Raw genomic sequence first — 24,713 nt, 5'->3', positions numbered from 1 at the left:
TTCTGAAGAATAATCTATTCTATCTGTGACCTCCTGAACTCTACCCCACAGGGGAACTCCTACAACAGGAGAAGTTTCAGCCCTGTAGCATGAAAAGAGCCACAGCATTCAGACTCCTAAACTGCTCCTTGTTGTTCCAGACTCTCACAAGGTCAACACCAAACAGCCAGATGGATGTGAGGGGCTGGTCTGCCATGTGATGGCTCCAGGAGACACCAGTGCAGTGTAACCTCATGCCATCAAGTGATAAAGGGGCAGGAGAGGGTATTTTACAGACCCCAAAGGGCAAAAAGTGAGCTTTTTGGTAGAGCTACCTTGGAGAAGGAAAACTAACATCCTGAACACAAAAAAATTTCACTGTCTGTACAGAAGAGCCCCCATCAGACAGTGCTTGCAAGTACTCCAGAAGGAGTTTCTACCCACACCAGAAAGGGGCTTTACACAAGTCACCAAAAATTCAGAAAGGCAACAGAGCTCCCAGTTCTGGTGTGGGTGGTATGGAACATGGCTGTATAAAGAAGTCTTTTCACACTATTAATATCAGTCAGAAGAGGCCAGATCACACCTACTCATACATGAACACCCCTCATGCTCTCAGGAGGGCAGACCATGAAGTTATTAAGGATCATTTCCATAGTTTTCTCACACAGTCCATGGGGCCTGCAGGGATGCAAAGTGATCTGTGACAGGTTTGAGTAACTTTTCTTCTCTTCCTACTCCCTGCAGAGCACTGAGACATCAAGATACTTCAGCAAACACTTCACTGCCTTGATCAAATGGGAGGTGCTAGCAGGGATTCAGAGGTTTATGCATTTGAGACTTCCCTGTAGCATTTTCCTTCTAGAAAAAATTAGAAAACCTTGGGTTGTTAGAGCTTGGTCTTCCAGCTGAGGTAAATTCAATTATGACTACTTCATAGTCATCATCACCATTTATGCATGCAAAGCACTGAGGACCTTAGGTAACAGATACAGGGGGGGCTAACAGCACAGAAATGCAGAAAGCAGAAAGGCTTGAAGCTACTGGAAATAAAAAAAAAGTGGCATTTTACAGCAGGCCTTTTCAGTATACTTTGTTATTAGCTGATCAGAGAACAGCCAAAATGCAAATACTCTAGATTTTGTTCAAGATGCTGTCAACGTACCTTACTTCTGAAAAATAATACTTTACAAGACATTCCAAGAAGCCTTTATGTAAATGTTTTATTTTGCCTGTCGCCGTGAACAAGAACATAATTTTCTGGGTCAACATATTGAGAATATGACTCATATAACAAGAATGCACTCCACCTTATAGGCGTTCCAATTCTTCACTGAAATTCCTCAAGCTCTTGCTCAAATCAGACAATAAACCAAAACTGTCCAGTGCTTTTGCAAATTCACTTACAAGCTGTAAGAGCTTATATTAATAGCACTTTGATGAGTCTGAAGTGCAACCTGTTACTGCAGTCTTGGATTTAACAACAAAGAACAGTAGAAACCCAAGAAATAAGAAATAAAACTACAAGGACAGAGTTCAGTGAAAGACATCCACTACATACCTTCACCTCAGTCATTCCCAATAGGAAAAATGCAGAAACCCTTTTTTCTTTAAAAAAAAAAAATACCAGCTATCACCACAAGAGGAAGCAGTATGTATTTCCAGCATGCTGGCTGTTGAGAGGATACCACAGCTACTGCTGTCACACTGCACTCTCCTTCAGTTCACTAAGACTGTTTAGACTTCAGGAACAGGTTTGTAAGCATTAATCTCAGAAACATTTGTAAGGAGGGAAGGGGCAAATGGCATAGATGAAGATGAAGACAAAACAAACCCCAAAATTCTACTGTAGAACCAGGCTCAACCACTACTTTTTGGCAAGAAAAAAAAAAATACTGTTCTGGAACAGATAGGTATTATCTGCCCTTTGGACAAGGGCAGCTGTGCTCTAAAGCAGGCAAAGATTAGGTGAGAGATACTGCATATGCACAGTGATTATATTTATAAATCAAAAAAACACAGAAACAATGAAATCTGGTAGATTCTGTCTTTTCTATTACTAAGAGCTCTGGAAGTTTGGTGTAGAGTCACACCTGTCACTTTTACCCAATGTTTAACACCACACATTACTGGAGTAACACTGCTTTGTGTAGTACAATCTTACAAGATCTCTTGGACTGAAATTACCCAGTTCTGTATTTTATTTTTAGTTTCATCTTCTTTCAGAGGCAGTGGAGAGCATTCAGCATCTTAACACAAGGACAGACAGGCACCTTCTATACTTCTGACAAAAAAACCATTCATCCACTTCGGGTCTGGCAGAAGCAGCAGATGAAATTAATCCAAAAAGTATTGTTTTCAATTATTTAAATGCAGCCAAACTAATCAACAGGAGGCATTAAAAACCTCAGCTATAACCACCTCTACCTAGTAAACCTAGTGACTGAAGGAAGCACCTCTTCCCCTTGGAAAAACTCCAACATACTCTTTAACTTGATAAAGCAAATCTAGACCTTTTTTATTTTATTTTTTTTAAACAATTTGCCAAGACTGGAATGAGAGATAAATAGAAGGCACAACAATTTTGCTTTTTTTTTTTATACAAATACAAACTAAACATGAAAAAAACTCCCTATTTCAATAAAAAATTTCACAAGTTCAGGAAAAGTGTTTTAAGAGTCAAGTTCTAGACATTTAAAACCTATCCCACAATCCAAAATTTTGAAGTGGTAAAACAGTAGTTCGAATTCCTTTCCGTGATCATGTATCAAAAAAGAAAAAAAAATTCTATGGATACCCATTATTCCACTTTTACAGCGCCACAAAGAGAAAGGTGAATGTCAATTTTTCAAGTGGCAATGTCTCCGGACCAGAGAATGTTCAGATGACCCTCAGAGAATAAATCAAAAGTTTTGGTTTTCTGCCCTTGAAATACTTGCCAGTATTATGTTTTCCTACAGGCTCTTGAACGCATGCATGTGAAATATTATTCCACTGACTGAAATGCACCCAAATTCAGTAGAAAGGGGGATTTAAAAAAAAAAAAAAACAAAAAAAAAAGAAAGAGACATTCCTTTAGGAAAAACCACTGGTACCAAAAAAATCCAGTCCATAAGTTTGAGGTGAACAAGAAAATGCAGTTCTGTTCTTTTTAAAATCCACTTTTCCTAAAACGTTGTTCCACAAAGCTGGAATCTGGGACAAGGACTAGAAAAAAAAATAAATCACAAAACCATAACACAAACAAAAAGGGGCCAAAATAGTATCAAACGTAGCAGTCTATAACAGGCTAGGGCCACATTCCAAGATACCCAAGGCTGAAATTCACAAATCTGCAGGAAAAAGGGTTTGCGCCACCACGTCAACATCCGGGATGCATTCACTGGCGTTGCCCGATCCCCCTTCCAGCTCCAAATCCTGGCTTCTGGGACATTCCTCCACGTGGAGGCCCTCGAATCCCACCTCCCAGCCCCCCACGAGTGCCTCCAGGTCCACGGGGTCTGTTATCTCTGCGGTCACCCTCCCTGGCAGCTCGGGTTTTCTTCTCCTCCACGTTCAGGCGCACCTCTCCCCTGAACATGATGGGCTGCAACGAAAGCAGAAAGGTGCTTCTGTTAATCACTCACCAACAACTTCACAATGTCCAGCAGATTTCTGCAACCTTCTCACTTATCCTCCTCTCCATGAAAGAAAATTTGTTTTGTGACTGGTTACTACAACAAGCAAACAGAGGCCCCAAGTCTCTGAGTAGGCCTTTGGTATTCCCTGGGCATGAAGTTTGACACCCAGCTCTTAGACACCTCTCTCACTGCAAATCATCTCACGAGTCACCTGTTCTTGTTTGCTTCAAGAAAAACTCCCAACATCCAAGTTTAAGCCTCTGCATATTGCTCACAGCTAAGGAACATGTTAGGGACCCACTGTACTGCTTGTTCCCATGCCAATTCAGGCTAAAGTCAGAGTTACTCAATCTACTTTTAGCTCTTTTTTTTCAAATCACCTGTTACAGGCTTTACCATGGACCATATGGGAAGCGCTCAGCCCATGACAGTAGGAAAGCACTTCAGGAAGTAACTCTCAACATTTTGATCTTGAATCCCAAGCTCCCTGCTAGAATTCTTGGGCTGCTGACAATCATATGCACTACCTTAACCAAGCATTGCCACAAATGCTGGCATCCCACAACCAAAGGTGTTCAGCCAGAAGAAATATCCCAAACTCAGACCAAACCTCAAGGCTTAAAAATGTGAATCCAAGTTACCTTTCAGTTTAAGAACAGGAACCTACTAGCAATACTGCTGTACATCAAGAAGAAAGGATTTCCCTGCCTGGGGAAGAGCTAGGTTGTAAGCAAGCACACACTGCACAGTTGTTATGGTGCACTGAGGTTCACTGCCAGCCACCACACTGTGCAGCCTGGCGTTAGCAATCAGTGCTCCAAGCTGAGCAGGCACCTCCTCCCTTGGTTAGCAGAAACTCTTTTCAGGCTGCACAGTAGCATAGTTGTTCCCCTTCAACCTCTTAACTTCAACAAATAACATCCTACTTGTCCAGAGGGTCAGACCCTCTCTACTTTGCCTTTCTGAAAGCTATTTTCCTGCTTCCTGTGTAAAGCTCAGCAACTGCCCATTGGAAAAAGGTTCTATAATTAATTGATGTTCACCTATGTTGTTACAAGCTACTTCAATGACAAAAGGCTATCGTAAGGTGCTCAAAAAGAGGCCAAAGGGACCAAATAGGATCATTTTGTGTTAGAAAACACTGGAAAACATTGTCTGTTACTAGCAGACCAAGAAACACTGACTAGAAGTTTATTTACCCTGTTGCTAAGGATCTTCTGAACTGGTTCAGGATCATCAAATACCACAAACCCAAAATTGGGGAGCTTTCCACCACTGTTGATGCGGAGTTCAACAACATTGCCATAGCCTGCAAGAGAAAAGCCAAGTTCTTGGGTCATACATTAGAATGCCCTGTTGACCACGCTGATGGCTGCAACCCCCAAACCCTCAGAGAAAATCCAAGCAACTAACTTACTTTGGAAGAAGTCTTTAAGTTCAGTTTTATCCACATCATGAGGAAGGTTTCCAACAAAGAGTTGATGGCTGTCTGGGTATCTCACAATCCGTCTGGTTTCCACATCACCTTGTTCACCCTCACGAACTTGAACAGAGAAATTAAACTTGTTTAAGAAAAGCCAATCCCCGTAACAAAAGAACCACAAAATTATCAGAATTAGCACATTAAAAAATAATCATAATTCACACTCCATTCACCTATAAAAAAGCTAGGCATCCAACAGTAGCAAATTTGTAGCTGTTTGCTTTTTGTCACCTGACTGAAGCCAAATACTTGAATAGAAACCTAGATACCCCAACAGAATTATAGTGAAATTCAGCTCTAAAGCCTGCCAGACATTCAGATCAAAATCAACTAAAATATCTACAAAAGTAGGAACAATTTGTTTAGTGACAAAATTAACGAGATTTTAAAAGCTTTAAATATGAAATTACTTCCCAAAACCACCAAATACCAGAGGAGAGTTTATGCACTGTAGCTGCTCTTACTTGGTCTAGGACCCCTCTGTGGTGGGATGCTTGTTCGTTGCTCCCTCACTCGCTGATCCCTCTGAGGTCTCTGAGGTGGGGTCTGGGATTCAGGCTTTGCCTCAGGACGGGGCTGTAAAAATTAAGAGTGAGTTAATAGGAAAGAATGAGACATTAACAGTAGGGTCCAGCTTTTAAGCACTCATAAATTATAAAAAATAAAATTGAAATCACAGGTTAAGCCTATCAGGAAACATGGCAATTACAAGTCTTTAGAGTCTCTGAGAATTCAGATAAGCAAGGAGATTTCACTGCTTTTTCACACCTCAGTTTACTGTCAGCCAGTTGAGCGCTTCAGCTTCTCTAGGTTCTGGATTCCTACCTGTGAGACAGGTACTTTCACCACATGAGGTGGTATTCCTGATACTGGAACAGCCCCACTGGGAGGGAGGTTCTTGCTGGTTACTGATGCCCAGGAAAATGTCTTTAAAGAGATAAAAATAAAGCATAGATCATAACTCAAATCCAGATGCTTTTATCTTCCTGACAGTACAGTTAACAGACACAGGATAACAGTGACAAATTGTAACCTGCCTTGAAAGTCAGGATCCAACCACTAGCCCCAGAACTTCTTTCAAATAATTTAATTTTAAGAGACTTGTGTCATGACAATGGAGTCACACCTCCACCCCATTTCTAAATTTCAGAAGCTCTGTTTACTCCTAACTCCCACAGTTCCCATAAATACATCAAATAAACAAAGCCTTACCTTAGCTCCTGGTACTTTAAGCAACTAGTTACTAGCTAGAATTTCAACTGTTACTGTATGGGAACTAATGAAAACAAGGCAACTGGTCATGAGCAGAATAATTTGGGTGGTGGGAAATTACAGAGCATTCCAACACTTTTAATTCCAGATACTTTTCCTCTTGCCAGAGAAAGGATCATGCTTTCTAAAATGAGAGTCAAAACATAACTGATGAAACCATCATGTTATAGAAAAAAGCCATCCACTATCATTACCCTTGAGTCCTCTTGCACCGCAGGGGCTGGATCAGCAGGAGCTGGAGAAGGACTCTTTTCCACAGTCTCTTCTGGAGCTGCCTCCTCTAACACAGGCTCAGGTTTTTCTTCCTGCACCTCTGGTTCAGGTTCCTGTTCAGGTTCTGGCTCTGGCTCAGGTTCTGCTTCTGCAGCAGTTTCTTCCAGGTGTTCCTCAATGTCATTGCTATTATAGGGCACCACAAAAATAAATAAAAAAAAAAGAGGTGGGATTGTATCTGAGTCTATTACTGCACGGTAAGGACTGCTACTTGTCCTATACAGTAGCCAAGCATATCACATGAGACAGGCAAAATAAGACCAATCTGTTTTTATAACAGCACTTTTTTTTTTTTATAACAGCACTTTGGTTTCAGCTGCCCAATGAACAGAAATCATGAGCAGTAATAAATTCATTTGACCTGTTCTACAAGCAGTCTGCATTACACAACATCTGACTTCATCTAATAAAATATTATTACCTGACAGTCTGCTCGTAATAAGCACCAGTATCATCAGGAACAGCCTCAGGTGTCTGCTGTCTTTCCTCAGGTTCCTCCCCTTCCTCCTCCGATTCTAAACAAAATTAGAATAAGAAAAAATAAACCATACACATTTTTAGTACTTGCTCAAACACAAGGTAACTTTCACAATATGCAGGTGAAGTCAACAGAATATGCCAGAAAAATAACAATCATCTGCATGTCACAGCTCATTACTGGCACGCAAGAAAAACTACAGGAAAGGAAAAAAAAAAACCTAGAACACAAAGCTGAACCCTGATCTGCTGCCTCCAACAAGATGTTTTCCACTGCTCTGGGAATAGAGTGTTGATACAGACCCAAACCCAAACACCAGTAGAACCATCCAAAAATTTCTGCTACTCACCCTCTGGAGGCTCAGTGTCCGAGTCACCAAAAACCTCATCTTGGTAGCGGAAGATATCGTTGTGGACATAGAACTTGTTTGCAACAGAACCCTAGAAACAAATGAAGGGAGGAACAGATTTAGTTACATCGGTTGCAGCAATGTAAAAACTGAAATAATGTGGAAAAAAAAACCATCTTGAGCAAATTTTCATTCTCATGGTAGATTAATCTAAGCTTGCCTTGCTCAACAAAATGCATGTTATCTGGGGGAGAGGGGAAGACATCATACCAGCAAGTCAAATATGCATGAAACAACAAGAACATATGTGCTTTCAATTCTAATATTTAGTAACACTAAAAATGTAGGAGTAAGAGCTTTCTTTTTATATGAATTCTCATCTCCCAGTCACAATGAAAAGTGATATTACCATACGCTTGTCCAGTATAATTTTCAATTACATGAACTGTTCTGTTAAAAAAGGTGCCTACTTCAAACGCCACCTCAAATCTAAGTGACCACTTGATACAACAAATCTTGGATCCCACATGTTCAAATAACAGGAAGCATCTTCCTCTTTCCACTAGTTCTTTTCACTAAGAGGATCACTTGGTAGGAGGGAAAAACCAAATATAAAATAACTTCAAAATGCTTAAGATGTGTTGCACACACCTAATAAGCCAAAAGTTAATATATTGACCAAGAGTAACTGTGATACCCAAGAGTAACATAAAGAAGCAGTGTAATTTCCTAATGAACTTGCAGAATGTTCCTGTTCAGCAAACCAGCTTCCCAGTCTAACCCTTTAGATTCCAACAATCATAGAATCATAGAACTGGCTGGGTTGGAAGGGACCTCAGAGATCATCAAGCCCAACCCTTGATCCACTCCCGCTGCAGTTCCCAGCCCATGGCACTGAGTGCCACATCCAGGCTCTTTTTAAAAATCTCCAGGGATGGAGAATCCACCCCTTCCCTGGGCAGCACATTCCAGTATCTGATCACCCTCTCTGTAAAGAAATTCTTTCTAATGTCCAACCTAAACCTCCCCTGGCACAACTTGAGACCTCTTGTGCCCTCTTGTCTTGCTGAGAGTTGCCTGGGAAAAGAGCCCAACCCCCCCTGGCTCCAACCTCCTTTCAGGGAGTTGGAGAGAGTGATGAGGTCTCCCCTGAGCCTCCTCTTCTCCAGCCTGAACACCCCCAGCTCCCTCAGCCTCTCCTCATAGGATCTGTGCTCGAGTCCCTTCACCAGCCCAGTTGCCTCCTTTGGACCCACTCCAGGACCTCGATATCCTTCCTGAACTGAGGGGCCCAGAACTGGACACAATGAACCAAACAGGCTTCATTAACCCTGACATGATCTCAGAAACACCTGAACACCACCAGCACTCAGTCCAGCTTACCTCAGGTGCAAGCACAAACGTTTGCATGAACCTGCGCACGGGCTGCATGTTATTGGAGAGCTCTCCCATCACCTGCACAACAACCCCATCATTGAGAGTCGCGTGGGCATCCACGTGACGAATCTTCGTGTGGCAGTCCTTGAAGTTTAATGACAACACCTTCTTGTGGATGTCCTGGGAAAGAACCACATGCAGGTTACACTGCAAAAGCCATTTCTGCTAAATTAGCAGTTTTCAAAGAAAGCAAAAACCTAATATTTTTTTCAGACCCTAACTCAAGAGAAAAAGCTTGGCAGCTTGCTCTTTAAGTCTGCTTTGCAAGCAATTTTGCATTATGGACTTTATTAAAGGAAGTAGATTTTGCTAACTATTGCTGTTCCATTTTTTATAGAAAGCACTTGGACAAAGGGGATGAATCCCTGCTGGACACCTGTATCTTCTGAATCACACAGCTGGCAAAAAAGAAGGAAAGTACAGGCTTTTTAAGTACTTACAGATTGCCCATAGACTGCATCAGCTGGCTTTCCATTGGAATCCAAGCCACCATGTACATAGGAAGAGTTCTTTCCATAAAACCTGTTGTAAAAAAATTTTGACACTAAGCTTTGTTATGCAAGAACACTGGGCCTCTACATTAGAGTATGAGTATGAGTAACATACTTGCAAGCTAGTTTTCTGTCTGAATTTTTATTGCAATACAGCCACACAATTCCATAATCCTGCTAGTGATTTGGGGGCTAAGGGTTTTAATCAAAGTGGAAAATGCAAAGTTTTCCTGTGTAAGCTGTAACATCCACATGTCAGATACCCAAGCACCCATTTGGCAAAGCCAAAGTCTCACAGGGGCTAGATGAGAATCCCATTCTCCCCTTTCTGTACAAGATCCCTAGAGCAACACAGTGCCCTGAACACTCAGGATACTCAAGGCTTATCCTCAAGTTCTAGTTTAAAGCTTAAGCAAGGATAACTGCTATTTTTTTGTTCATCTACAGTAAGATTACTGCAGGTAAATCTCCCATTTTATAACCAAGGGATTACAAGCTAATATGCAGTAAAGGTCATGGGACTGCGTTCTGCCAGCAGATAAAAGACTAGAACTGAATTCTATGGCCCATTTTAAACTTTCCTCTGACCCAAATGGATGATGTCAGGTGTCCACCTAAGCAGAAAAACATCCTGAATGAGTGCTCTTGAGATTGGAAAAAGGAAGGTTTTGGCAATTGTTTGTCTAGCTACTCCAAGCACAGCAAAATAAAGCATATCTTCAAAAGCAAGGTTAGTTCTAGCAATAGAGGAGACCTGTCAAGTCAAACATGACTCAATGTTTGATAACATTGTAATTTGCTGCACACTCAATTTCCAGTTTTCTTCTAAGAAAGAGCTGCTGGTATGATTACTGAAACGTGTCAACATACAAAAGCATACATAATTTTCAATGTCTTTTGGCTAGTTGAGGAGAAATGTTATCAAGACAAAACTATAAAAACACTTCACTAAATAACTTTTACCCAATTTTAATTTATATGATTACAACTAGACAAACACATTTTTGATTTACATGATTTCTCCTTTTTTTTTGTCTAGGATACTTATCAAGTAGCATTTCAGTAACAATCAGAACAGATATTAAGAATTTCTGTAATCTTTTTTCTCCATTTTTTAACCCAGCTGATCGAAACTGAAAGCAAACTACATCCAGACTCTGGTCTTCAGAAAATCTGATTTTTTTTTTTCACCAATTTTAACAAACACATTAAGAAATAAACACACAAACACAGATAAAGTGAAGCAGAGCTTTACCTGTGCAAATAGTCAGGTGCTTGGTTCAGCAGAGTATAGTACTGCCTCACGAATTCCCGCCCGACCAGCAGGGGACTTGGCTTCTCCATCACCATTTCTTTGGTCAACTGAAAACTGAGGGAAAAAAAAATCAAAAGCTCCATTAAAAAAAATGAGCACTTCACACTGCTATTAATATACTGATAGCATAAGCCAAGTAATCACAGTGGAAAGCACACACCAAAACCCATTAGCTCCTTTACCACAGTGAGCAGCTCATCCAATGTGTTTTCAGAGTCTTTGGTGTTGAGAAGATCGCTGGGTACCAAACCAGCTGTGGGAGAGGCCACATGGGCAAGGGAGTTCACCTCATAACGTGCCAGCATTTAATCATCCTACATATCCTCAGTAAAAAGCAGGTGTCAAGCAAGTATGGTTCTTCAAGAGGATTTGCTAAGTGACTATGTCATCTCCAGTCGATCCAAATTCTACTTACCTCACTTGACTTCACAATCAGAATTAAAAGTCAGATGTTCTAAGGCAAAGCCTGTGTGTATTAGGGATATTTTTAAAAGGTCAAAACTAGTCTAATCTGTTTTTATCAGCAGTGCAGCACTCCCCGCCTCTGAGGAATATCGGATTATATTAAAATGACTGTGCTACCAACAAATGCATGCTGCTCTCCCCTTGCTTCCAAACTCAGCAAGTCACTGCTCACTTAAACCCAGAAGACCAGGTGAAAAAACAGCACTGCCCCTTCCTAAGCCAAGGGACAAATCAGGGTAAATACCTACTGCTAGAGTTGCCTGTGATCATCATCTGAACTAAGCAAAGAAGAAAGAGACTGCCTCTACCATGTATTTGTACTGATACTTTGATACAGTTCTTCCAAGAATTTTGTATGACACTTTCATTACATTAACTGCATTTCAGGTAAGTCATCCCTTAAATGCTAAGAACTGAAAATAAACAATAGGTTCAAGAAACAGAGGTGACCTACCAGGACAAGGTGACCTACCATCCATAGTGAGTTTCAAATCCACACCATACACAGGCCTACAAGGAAAGTTACTATGGACTGCTGATGTACCAGGCACACAAAAGCAGCTTCAGACACCAAAAAGAACACACAAAAAGAAGATGACATGAGGGAAGGTACGTTAAATAAAGCTGAGTACAAATCAACCTGTCAAGTCCCTTGCATCACAAACTGTGATCCAGGACACAACATACTGCCATCAAAAGACACAAAGCAATGTTTAACCATATTGTCAGAACATGCCAATAATGTATTTGAGGATGTGATCAAACCTAAATTTCCCAGCAATAGTCAGTATGCACTGTATCCAGCTCAGTTGTAGACACAGCACTGAATTTCCTGCCCTGGCAGGTATGTAGTTTAAGGTTCAAAACAGAAAAAATGCTATTTATGATAAAATAAGTGCTGCAGTTTTGCACACATTGATGTGTTTTGCTTAGTTTTTAAAAACAACTACACACATCCATGTTTTTAAAAATGCAAAGTGTACCCATTTTATTTTTAAATGCATCTTTTGTATGTTTAAACACAGAGGAGAAAGACCTGACAGACTCCAGAGGATGTGTACACAAATGCCAGCTCTTTCTGTAGGAAGTGTACCTATCATCACCATACAAGGAAATCTTTCTTATGGGGTAACACACAGGAAGGATAAGACCAAACATGATTTAAAACTGAACAAGGCTTTTCAATACATTCAGAAGCTTTCAGGTGCTTGGGGATAATTTCAATAGCTAACTGTGGAGAAAAAAGGCAGTAACTCCATGGTTGGGTCTGGCCCACAGGAAGCACAGAGGTTCTGGTGACTGCTTTTATTTTTTGAAGTTCCCAAAATGTGTGGTTTTGAAGAGGGTTTCAAATTGTGATGTACTCCACAGACAGATGTCCAGGACAGCACAGTTTGAAGTGACAAAAACCTCAAAGATCTGAGCATGTTTGCCTTGCAGTACATGCTAAATTAGATAACCACAAAATATCATCAGATAACAAAGAACACCACAAGAACCAAGGCTAAATTGTGGGTACCAGGTTCTTCATTTAACTTTGTTTTCTGCCAAACACTTGAAGCTCCATCATTACAAGGGGCAAGGCCCTAAACGGATGGGAACAGAAATGACAGACAGACAAGACCTGCACTTTTAGATCCAGCACCCTTAACTGACAATGCAAGACTTTATTCCTTCACAAGAGTTTAAAAACCTGCCTCTGTGCTATGTGTTGACAGTAAGAAAGCCAGTCTTACCATATCCTCCAAGATCACTGAAGTATGGAGAGCTGCACATAAAGAGCATACACATGTGGTTTGTTCACTATCCTTTTTCTGGTTTGTTGTGTTTTTTGGGTTTTTATTTCAGAGGCAGGGAGGGAAGGGTGGGGAAGGTGCAGGAGGTACATTCAATTTTGTTTTACAAAGCTTCCCCTGGAATTCAAGCTTATTATTATAGCTGTCAATAGGCAGGTTTTCTACTCAATTCTGTTAAGTGCTGAAGCAGGCTCTTTTGTGAATTATTTTCAATTGCTTCCAGAAATGAATGTACACAGTTTGACATCCTCAGAAAATGGTACAGTGTTACATGGGGCACTCAAATCTCAACAGCTCATACACTAAAAAGCTCTATCAATTTTCTCTTCTTCAGTAGTTCTCACTTATAGTAACTCACTAGCACATTATCTTCAATGCTGCTCTGAGCTGTCCCAAAGCTGTATTGACAACATCCCATAAGTAAAGTGGCCTGTGTCAATTATGTCTGTCATACTAACATGTTAAAAAATTAGACTTCCCTACTGCCAAGGGTGAAAAATCTATCAGAACCACCTCTCCAGCACAGAAAGAGGACTAGCAGACTGCCCAGTTCTCATTAAATAGATCTGAAAAGAAATGGGAAAAACCTTTACATGACCTCATCAGAGGACAACAATCTGTTTTAACTCCTGCTGCACCTGCTGCTGCACTGCCAGTTGCCATCTGTTCTTGTCCTCAGCCAGCACAACCTGAATTATAGAAGCCAAGTATCTCCAGAGACTGTTTGGTCCCTACCACTCATAACCAATTCATTATTCCACTATTCCTTGACCTAAGAATAACTGCAAATATTTTATACTGAATTTCTACTGCTGAGAGTACAATAGTACCAAATGCTTGAACTGTCACTACAACACCCCTGATAGAAGCTTATCAACACATTTTTGTGTCAAGTGAGCTATTGACAAAAGGGTGAAAACTGACAGAAGAAGCTGAAAAGCAGATAATTTAAGATTCATTCATAAACATGCAGCCACATTACTCCATATAAGTAAAACAAACTGCATAATTCAAATGGTAACAAATAGACTAGAACAGTACTGCAACCTAACTGAGCCCTTTCCTTAAGCCAAGAGACTTACAGGAGACAAATACCTCCTTTACAGTGGTTATCACCTGGTTGGTGGAAAATTCCACCATCTGTCACAATGCTCCTACTTGGCAGAAAATCAAAGCCAGGCACTGAATTTCTGAAGTACAGTTATGTAAATTACAGCCATTTATGTAAATTCTGCATTAGCAAATTTAGATTTAGGGCCACAAAACCTATTAGCATATTATTATTCAGAAGAATAATAGCCTTAAAGATTACTTAAAAGCCAGCAATGGTTAGTGTTTTATCACCAAATTGCTACACAGTGGAAGTGAACTAACCACTGCTGTCTCAACTCAGTTGTTTTTTTTTAAATTAGACATGTTTAGTCTGAATCTTGTTTCCAATAGACTCCCTACACAAAATTCTCTAACGTAGATCATAGGATGTTTAGGCTCCCAAGACAAGAGACTGCAGAATCCACTTAGTCTTATCTAATGTAACAACTCAGGGGATCAGACACCATTAAAATAAGCTTGCAAGTCAGAACATCACAAACTTGATTTCCTGAAGTGTGTGGCAATTTTAAAATATCTTCTGACACGAAAAAGTGTCCCTACTAATAGAAAGAGTTTAAAATTTACACTGAAGCATATTCTAAACAGGTCATGGTTTGTTTTAAACTTTATCCCTATGCCTTTGTTCTCTTGACATCTTCATTTCCACATTTTTGACTTGCATTTCAAGAAACAGTCCCCAAAATCCAAAGTTACTACAATGCATTATAATTGTTTGATTGGAATATTACACAGCAGATAGAGGGAACAACCCTATAGCAGTTCACATCAATTTAGCTATTTGTGTTCTATAAAGCAACTTACTTGATACCACATTCCTGCTTATCTCTACCTACTGGTAGAGTTCACAGAGTACCAAAACAGTCCTGTGCGTCTCCCCAGCATTTTAATTAGAGGTGTAACTAAGATTTTCATAAAGCTGTTACACTGTTTCCAACAACCTAATCAGCTTCTGTGAATTAGACTTATCTTTCATTTTTACAACTTCCTGCTATACTGATGCAACTCTGACACTGTGATTGATGTGTTCCCCAGATACAGATATTTTCCCCCTCTAAACCAAAATGTCTATTTTTTTTTCATGCAACCCGTCCCTCAATATTGTATCAATTAATTCCTTAACATTAAAAAGCTTTCTAAATCTCAGGAAATACCCAAAGAAGCCCAAAATATCCATATTTAAGTATAGCACCCAACAAAGCTGGCAAACAGCAATTTTGCTGGGCATTAAAGGTCTGGTCAATAGTTAATAGGATTGCGTAATTAAGCGTCATTTGGGATTTCTCCAAGTTGCTTAGCAACAGGTGAGCATGTTCAAAGCCACAAACCGTTTATCTGTATGGAGTAATCAGCACTAGAAGCAGTCACTAGTGCTGCTTTGGACAAGAAAAGAGTAATCAGCACAAAATAAATGATGAAGAAAACTCCTAATACGGCTTCAGCAGGTATGATATATATTAGGAGTTAAGCAAAACAATCCCTGTTAATCTCAACCCTCCATCCATTTTATCCAACAAGCATCTGTTAGTGCTGCTGACTAAGCAAAAAAAGGTAAGCTGGTACCTGTATGAACTACTATACAAAACATTAGAGTGAACAATGAAACAAACAAGTTCAACTTGCATTGCTAGGCAAATGCCAGTGCCCATCTCAACTGGGAATTTTTATTGTTACACCAGCTTGCTATCAAGTAGGAAGAGTAATATAAACCCTTTCAAGGAAATGCATATTTAAAACACTACAAGTTACCAGATACACTGAGATGTGAGATGCCCTTATTTTAATGCAGCCTTAACTAGGTGAGGGGGAGGGGAACACCCAGTTGTTAACCATGTTAACCCCAACCCTAGGTTAGGAAGTGCTGAAAAAGCACCACTAAATGGATGGGCAGCCAAAGTCTCAACACCAACCTCTTTTGAAAATACTACTCATTACTTGTCTCCTACTTGCAGTAGACAGTATCACCAATACAGCCTGTTACACAGCCATTACTCACAGTTGTCTGCCTCCAACCACTTCAACTTTTCTGCATTTTGACAAATTAGGAAGAGTAAGTATTGTATTTGTTTTATCTTAAAGGTAGCACTGTTCCCACAGAAGGCAAGACACTTGGAAGCCAGAACCCGAAAGCTGAGTGTTGGGATAATCTATCCCATGAATAAAGAAATATTTGAAGATCAAATAGGAACAAGTTGTGAGGCTACCAGCATCCAACTCATATCAGTATCCTGGAAAAGCTCAAGATAATCGAAGATACACATATTCTGTAGGAACTTTCAGAAGCAGGCACTCCTCAACTTAGATCAGAGCAGCATGGAAGATACACCATGCAGACACAGGATCCTTAATTAATAACCTTCAAAGCCAATATCCAGTAAAACATGGATTTGGATTCTGAAACTTAACCTGTTGTCCATTCTCTACAGCACCTAATGCCTTACTGTATGAGGAGTACATTGGCACTGTGTATTGTTACAGGTTAAGTTTATAATGTACTTGAGGTGTTACAAGGAGCTGGATTCTACAAGAAAAACAAAAAAACCCTCAAACAACTCAAGCAGCAACTGCAATGCTGAATCCTTGAGGAAATGGCATTTTCTGTTTTTAATGATTCTGATGCTACAGAAAAGCACAGCACTACCTGAACCCCCTTCTGAAAGCTCTTTGAGACATACTGATGAGATGCTATAGGAAAGAGACATTACACTAACACACAAATAAGTAAAATCAAATAAGAAGATTAACTACTTTCTAATCAAAGTATCAAAGCGATCAATCCAATTCTAAGGACAAGAAAAACGTTTTTATTACAAGATTAAAAAATAATTCAACATTATGTTCAACACTGCTCATGCTAGTACTGAAAAGCCCCTCTGCTTGCCAGTGGCAGATGGGAAGCCTTACTCAGCAGCAATGCACAGCCATTTAAACACTGTAAGAATACAAATAAACAAAGCATGAATTGCTGCAGAAGAGCTGTCATCCCTGAAGTCAGCCTGTGTTTTTGCTAACAAACCTAGGTGTGATCCACAAGTTGATGAATAGGGAGTCTGCCAGTTTGTAGACAAAATTCAGTGTTTCTTGTATTGTTCAGCTCTGCCAAGCAAGAGATGAAGATTTCTACTGTGATTAATCAGAACCTAAGAGAACAGTGACCATTTCAAAATAAATTTATTGAGCATCAGACTCAAAAGCACAGAAACAGACTACAAAGTACACTAACTAAAGCATAATTTAAGTTACTTGAGACCAGCAGCTATACCTGTACAGTAAGGAATACTCATCTGGAATAGGAAAGAGGTATTAGATGCTACTCCCGTATTTGAGAGCTAAAAGGTGCACCTACTGTCTAAAGAGAAAGAGCAAATTAGGTCCTATTTAAAATGGAGGAAAAAAATCTAAACTAAATTGAAAATCTATTAAAGGTAAATGGTATTACTGGAGTTTTTCACCAAGAAGTTTTTCTTGGATTCTTCCCCCAAAACACTTCCCTGAGTGCTGGGCCTATTTTGGTGTGGGCTTGGGATTTGTTTTGTTTGTTTGTTTTTTTCAATTCTTCCTTTTTAAACTTATCTGAACTGGCTTCCAATTTTCTACTTTGTATCAGACAATCATCACTTCTATTCAGCAACACAAAAACTAGTGCTACAAAGAGAGGGAGGATTGCATTTCAGCCTAAGCACCATAAGCATTTGAGTACTTGCTTAGAATTAGCAGCAAGAAACAGGTTTTATTCTAGGTTTTATTCTATGTTTGTAACAGCTGCCCTACACCAATGACCGAGCAAGGGTCACCTTTCAGTAGTCAAATATCTGGAGCTTCTCTTGGTGCAACCAAGGTGTTTAGCATTACTTCTTGGAAATTACTACTGTACTTTTCACAGAAGAAAAATTCTCAGACCTGGGAGATACATATCAAAGTTATTTCTTATGTTACAAGCAGATTAGCACACAGAGTTTCACAAGCAATTTATTACTTCCTCGTTTCAATAATGTACACTATAGATTTATGATGGGGGAAGTGAATTTTTTCTCCCGTTTTCTATGTCTCAGTGTGGCTTTGCATCTTTCAACAAAGCAGAAGTTTCCTTCTCATTACACAAAACAGATACAGAATAGGCAAGGTGGAAGCTCTAGAACTAAACATGCAAATTTGATTTCCTATTACTTAAGCTATATTGCCTAAATAAATTAAAAAAACCCCAAAGAACCAAATTAGACTGCTTAATCTCTGGTACTTCTAGATGCCCTAAAGGCAAGAAGAGAGCCCTGGACTGAGAGCTACATTGCTAAATTCCTCCTTTGGCAGGACTGTCATTTAACAGCCTTGCACAGTCTAGAAGTGCAACAGCTCAAATGGTATTTAGAGATTTTTCATGAGACTTCACCTGCAATAAGTCTCACCATAAAAGTCAGTCAGTATTTTTCTTTTTGACAAATTTAGACAATTTGATCACCCTCCTATAACAGCTGCCCCCCAAGACAATTGTGTCCCAATTCCTTTGAATTCCTGTGTGCATTTCCACAAGTACAGTTCCCAATTGGCTCAGAAGCTGTAATCAGCCATGGTAGTAAATAGATCCAGGATGAATGAAACATGCTCCCTCTCCTTTTAATACCAGAACAGTTCTGAGAACTGCTCATATCCTGCTTCAGTTTGAGAAAGAAAAGCTGGAAATTATCTTTCCACTGAAAAAAAAGTTAAGCAAGGCTGCTGTAGAAGGACCTTCTCTAACACTAAGCCAAGATGAAATGCCCTGATTCTAACTAGCAACACTTTATACTGTCATGAAAAGATAGCTGTGCTGCATTTAACATTAGAGGGGAAAAAAAAAAAAAAAAAAAAATCACAACTGGCCCTTGTGACTTGACAGAAGTCCAAAATTAACTCCTCTTGAAAAATCCGAGGTTTCTCAAAACGCAACAGCCTTGAGAATTAATGGAAATATTCCTAAACGTTTTTTATATAATCCTAAATTAGGATTCTCCTAAACAGGCTCTCTCCTACACCTGGGTGAAGGACTTCCTTATTTCTAAGTGGGTCTGTTCCAGTCTCATTTAACCTACAATCAGAAGTGATGTTTTTTTCTGTAACGTTACATTTTAACCATACAAACTTAATCCTAAAGGATGGTGGAATAGTGCTACTCTGAATGGCTTGCTCACTCAGTATTTTACATGAAAAATAAATCCATTTTATGCCTACACAGACTGCTTCATGATAAAGTAACTACTTAGATACTGTGATTCTGCCATTAGAACAGGTTTTGTTCTGACATCCAAGAGCTGCTCCAACAACTCAATGAAACTGGCAGCAGGTCAGTCTTCTTCTCTTAGGTCTGCAATTTTTCCATTTGGCTCCACTACAGATTCTTAAAGCAAAAAGCAGAAGCTCCTCATAAGCAGTTGGAAGATCAGAACATCAAACTACACAGACATGACTGTGAAATTCAAGCTCACCACCTCTTGGATTAAAATCACAACAATTAAGATTGGACAAAGTATTTTCTGCACACCAAGCAACTCTTGGGAGCCAACTCTTTCACCTCTACCCAATTTAGCCACAAGAGACTTCACCTGCATACACTGACAGGATGCTAGCACTGAAGACTGATCCACCACAGCACTGTTAGACACTTAAAAGCAAAACAAAGTCACAAGTGAAATAAGAAACCAGCAAAGGGAAATGCAAAAGAAATTGGAAGATGGCACTAGCATTTTAGAATGCATTATTTCACTTCTGCCCCAGAAAGGCATCAGGTTCATAACATTATTTGTACAAAACATTCTTTATGATTATTTATTTATGATTATTTATGACAGCTCACAAACTTCTTGCTCTGAGAGCAATATTCCACCAGCTATAACCTTCTGAAAGAAGCCCACGCACAATAGAGCAAAACTGGGATCTCAAACCAGTGTAATATTCACTTCCTGCAAAATTTTAGGGATTCTTTTAGAGCAGCTGATGATGATCAGACTATTTTTTTTCTTTTCAGCTCTCAATATGACCACTCAAGACTATCAAGTCTACTAGCAGTTTCAACAAGAAGTTAATAATTATTTCAACTCTGAAGATTTCATATACACATCTGCAAAAAAGTATCCAGTCCTCTAGGCCAAACTATCACTTTCATTTCTGGTTTCTTTCCAGCACAGCACACTACAGCCAGCTGAACTACTATCACCCTACTAGAGTCTTTGCTCTGATTTCCTCTTTGGTTCTTCATTTATCAATTACCTAGATGAAAAGGCTCAGATTCTAACATTAAAACTAGAATAATCAATTCAAGTGTTTTCTTACTCAAACAGTCCATTTATGCTGCTCTTATGAGTGCTCTCTCCATGGATACGCCCGTTTTGAACAGAAATATCAATGTGTAGTCATCTTTCCTTTATTTTACTTTCATTAAAAAGTGTTCCTCCTCCTATGTCCACCTTCCAATTTGCAAGAAGAAAGCACTGGCTGTCTAATGAAGAGCTTGCTGTTTTATCAGATGCATAAAGAGTTCATGTTTAAAATTAAGATGTTGAAACTTACTCTATCAACATGCATTGATCTCTATTATGCTGTTGACTAGCAGCAAAACAAACAGTAAACCAGTGGTCTTGCAATCACAGTACAAGTCTTACATGTTTTTGTTGCTTCTTAGACTGCAAATGGAAAAAATCCTACAGAAAATTCTGGTATTTACACTTGACCTACATAAACAAAGGAAATTTTTGTCCACCAGGTCTTCTACCTTAATTTTTATTGTTTTCTAGCCTGCAACTCAAGCAGGTCACACTTAAAAGAATACAACCCAGCAAAAAAAAAAAAGGTAGTTGCCTAAAACAAGAAAAGAACTGAAGAGCATTACTGAGCACCTGACATATGAAAGATTGTTTTTTAATGAAGATTCTAAAATAAGATTTACCTTTAAAATAAGATACACATTTGCAAAAGTTCCAATTTTGATTTGATTCTTTTTCTAACCGATTTGGTACAATTACCCTTTTTAGCATATTTTAACACTGCCTTTCAGGTGACCTGGCCCTTGGAACATGTGATGCTCATCAAAAAAGTTGGGAGATCATAACCATAAAGATGCTCTGCAACCATTAGGATGCAGAACTTTAAGTACATCGATATTTACAGCTAGCCTTCAATTTAGCAATTTATTCCATCCACCAAGCTTTTTTTTGTTAAAGCCAAACTCACAACTTCATAACATGAAGTATACTGATTCTAACACCCCAGGAATAAGTGAGTTCAGGTCATAAGATGTGAACATGGTACCAGCTGTATCACCCAAGTATCTTCTTAGCAAATTCTTTACACTTACTCTTCTCAGAGATGGAATAAGAAAAGTGAAAACTGAGTCAAAGGAAGGTTTAAGAAAACATTTGAAGTGCAGTTTTTGTCTGCCAGCTTCTGCACTCCCTTCTCTTTACAGCACCAATCTAAAAAGTCTTGTTAGGTGAAAAAAAAATAAAAATCCATCACACACACACCACGTTTGAATTATTGCACCTGGAAGCATCAGCTTTCAGAGCTTGATAGCAGCGTCCACATTTCCTAGAGCTGTCACTCCTAGCTGTGAGAACACAGGCTCGACAAAAATAGCACAGACTGGGATCATGGCGGCTTGCTGCAAATGCTGCTTTCAAACAATTGTGAAAAAAAACCAAAAACATCACTTTCTTCGCAGATAAGATTTACTACAAGCACGCAACCCTGAAGATAAAAGCTCACCGAATGAGCCCGTTGAGAATTGTTAACGCATTAGATAATCCAGATCACGGCTAAAATGTACCTGAAAGATGTAGGGAAAGTCTTTTCTCTTGTTTTCTTCCATCAAGTATATGGAGGGACTTACAACAGGCTGTAAAGTCTTCATGCAAGCACTACTTTGCATTTAAATCTTGGCTTAATCTCGAACCCAGCCAAGGTCACGCAGTGAGTCAGGAAGAGATACACGCTCTCCTGCTCTAATTATGACTCCATTCATCTAAGAACTGAGAGCAAGGGAGAAACCCACGACCTGATACACCGAGACGAACAACCTCGCCCGATATTACATTACTCCCTCAATCTACAGATAACTTGAGGACAGGCTACCTCAGCTACACGCCAGCCTTTCGTTTCATAGTTAATCCGCATCCTCCTCAAAAAAAACGAAACAAAACAAAACAATAACAAAAAACCAACAAAACAAAACAAACCCAAACAACAACCAAACAAAAAACAAAAGCAGAAGGTTAAAATGCCACCAGAATCTCTACAGCCGAGAACAAAGCTCGCAGCTCCACATCTCGAGTCGCACAATGAAGGCCGATGAACACCCGACCCCCCCCCGCCCTCTCCCCAGCAATTTACGCTCCCGTCAGTAAGTGCTGGCCGGGCAGCACCCCTGTACCCCGAGCCCGCCTCGGAAGTCCCCGAGGGCGCCGCGGGACCAGAAGATTCCTCCCTCCCGAGGACCCCACTCCAGAGCCCCACAGGGGCTGCGGAAGCCCGGTTAGGGGCTCGTTGTAAGGCAGCGGGGAGCGAGGCAGGAGGAGCCGCCTCGACGCCAGGAGCGGGAAGAGATGGAGGGGACGGCGGGGGGGGACACGCACCGAACGCCCCCCCCCCCCAGCAGACCGCGGCCTACCGAGAGTGGGGGGGGTGTACTGGGGGGGAGGCATCTCAGGCCAAAGCCCGATGAGAGCGGCCCGCAGACGTCCCCAAGGAGAAACAGAGCCCCGCCGGAGGATCCCACGCACTCCCCTTGCGGCCACGGACCCTTCCCCTCACCTGCGGGCGGAGCGGGACGGGAACGGGAGGCGCCGCTTCACCACAGGCCTGCCCGGCGGACGAGAAGCACCTCACGCAACGGCGTGCTCTGCCGCCGGCTAAATATATCCGCCGCGCAGCCTACCCCAGCGGGAGGGAGAGCGGCCAATCAGAGGACGGCGGCCGCCCTCACTCGCATGCTAATTGGCCGAGGCGGAAAAAGAGGCGGGGAGACAGCCGAGAGACAGCTCAATCTACCAACCAGGCGGCCGGGCTCTCCTGGGCAGTAAGAGTGATGGACACCTCGCAGAACCAATGGGCGGCGGCGCTGGGTGGGACGAGACCTGACTGACTTCCCCCTTAGCCAATGGGACGACGCTCGGCGAGCTGCAAGGCGCGAAAGGCGGGGCGGGCCGGGCGCCGTAGTGTGGTTGAGCCGCAGAGCAGCGCCCTTGAGAAGGTGCTGGTAAACCCCGTTATAGGAGGGGGCGGGACCCTCCGTGGGGCACTTAGCGCGGCAGCCAATGGGAGGGCGCGGCGGGCCCTGACTGACAGGTCAGCCCCGGAGCTCTTAAAGGGACAGGCAGGGCCCCCGCCCGGCACCACCCCCTGCTGGAGGGACCGGGACGGCGCCCAAGATGGCGGCGGCGAGGGCTGGGGGGTGGCGGTGGGGAGCTGCGGCCCTGCTGCTGCCTCCTCCTCCAGCACTCAATGCCCACCCTGCCGGGGGAGAGAGCCCCGTGACAGTGACCAGGCCGTGGGCTGCGCCTCCTCCAGCTGCCGCAGCCTCCTCTGCACCCAGGCTGAGGCGGCAGCAGCCACGTTCCTGGCACAACTGACCCGCTCACCCGAGAGAAAGCACCAGTGGGACGGATAAAAGGAAGTTTTCAAGCTCAAGGGCTCCTGTATGGTGCTGCAGCTGGGGCCCCCACCAGAAACAGGCTCAGCAGCTCATGCAAGGCGTTGGTCACTATCTCCAGGCTAGAGAAACCCGGGCTGGCTTCCCTTGCTAAACCCCAGCCAGAGCCAGGAGACTCCTACAGCTGCTTTTCCTTGACAACTTCTGTGCAAAGCAGTCAGAACATCAGCTCATCTGCCCCCGAGGAAGGACGTGCCAAGCAAGAGCATTTTCTAACCCACCTTGCAAGGCCCAAGCAGTCCTGCAAAGCAGGAGAAAGGCCTTAAAATTCAGAGATTCTTCCTCACGAATAGATGCTGGTCCAGGAACTCCGAGGAAGCAGCTGGCCTGAGCCATCCAGCTCTCAGAAGGCCCTAGCTTTCCATTTGTTGGTATCACATCCCATGCCAAGTGTCTCTATGTAATGTGATGCAGTTAGAGATATATTTCACCCTATAAAAGTGACTTCCTCCCCACTGCCATATCCCAAAATGCTGCCTAAAACCCTGCCCGCTATGCCTTGAAGCTAGAGATACAGTCAGTGAGCTGGCACGGGGCCATGCTCAGCATTAAAAACCTCCCCCCCCACACACCCCAGCTATTTATAGAGTAAACCACATCGCAATCTGCCAGTTCATAAATCAGTAGCACAGCCTTTTGCAAAATTTAACATGAGACCAGTGACCCAGCACAACAGCTGTCCAAAATAAACCTTGCCAGGGGGGGGACCCCAGGCATCTGTCCTTCAAGCAGCAGAGAAACAGGTAAATTCCTCTTTTTTATAAAAAGGTCAGTGCAACAACAGGGTTCTGTGCACATTAAAATGAACACCCTCACTATCCCCGTGCTTGCCAGGAAAGGCATTCACATCATCTTGGGCTCAGTCTTCCTGGCAGGGCTCAGCCTGTTCTCTATCAGCTCAGTGAGAAGGGAAGGGTTAGCCAAGGCCAGCCACAGCCCCAGAACGCAGCCCCAGTTGCTGTGGTAGCA

General features: G+C 41.6%; 1 protein-coding gene across 3 annotated transcripts; it reads right to left on the bottom strand.

The window, feature by feature from the left end:
• Positions 1-1,596: 1,596 nt before the first annotated feature.
• Positions 1,597-24,094, bottom strand: G3BP1 (G3BP stress granule assembly factor 1). 3 transcript variants are annotated; one of them, XM_071758388.1, is made up of 12 exons: positions 23,966-24,094; positions 10,638-10,751; positions 9,332-9,413; positions 8,838-9,011; positions 7,455-7,545; positions 7,049-7,142; positions 6,549-6,753; positions 5,908-6,009; positions 5,547-5,658; positions 5,017-5,142; positions 4,799-4,929; positions 1,597-3,565 (listed from the first exon to the last, which is right to left on the bottom strand). In XM_071758388.1, exons 2-12 carry the CDS (start codon positions 10,730-10,732, stop codon positions 3,359-3,361), a joined length of 1,419 nt encoding a protein of 472 aa, XP_071614489.1. In that variant the 5' UTR covers positions 10,733-10,751; positions 23,966-24,094; the 3' UTR covers positions 1,597-3,358. The 3 variants fall into 3 exon arrangements, with proteins under 3 accessions (XP_071614489.1, XP_071614490.1, XP_071614491.1); XM_071758389.1 differs by lacking the exon at positions 23,966-24,094 and adding an exon at positions 22,847-22,957; XM_071758390.1 differs by lacking the exon at positions 23,966-24,094 and adding an exon at positions 22,847-22,956 and having other exon boundaries at positions 4,799-4,908.
• Positions 24,095-24,713: the final 619 nt, after the last annotated feature.

The sequence above is a fragment of the Heliangelus exortis genome, chromosome 15 (assembly GCF_036169615.1).
Source record: "Heliangelus exortis chromosome 15, bHelExo1.hap1, whole genome shotgun sequence".
Classification (NCBI taxonomy): domain Eukaryota; kingdom Metazoa; phylum Chordata; class Aves; order Apodiformes; family Trochilidae; genus Heliangelus; species Heliangelus exortis.
This window is presented reverse-complemented; position numbering and strand designations above follow the sequence as displayed.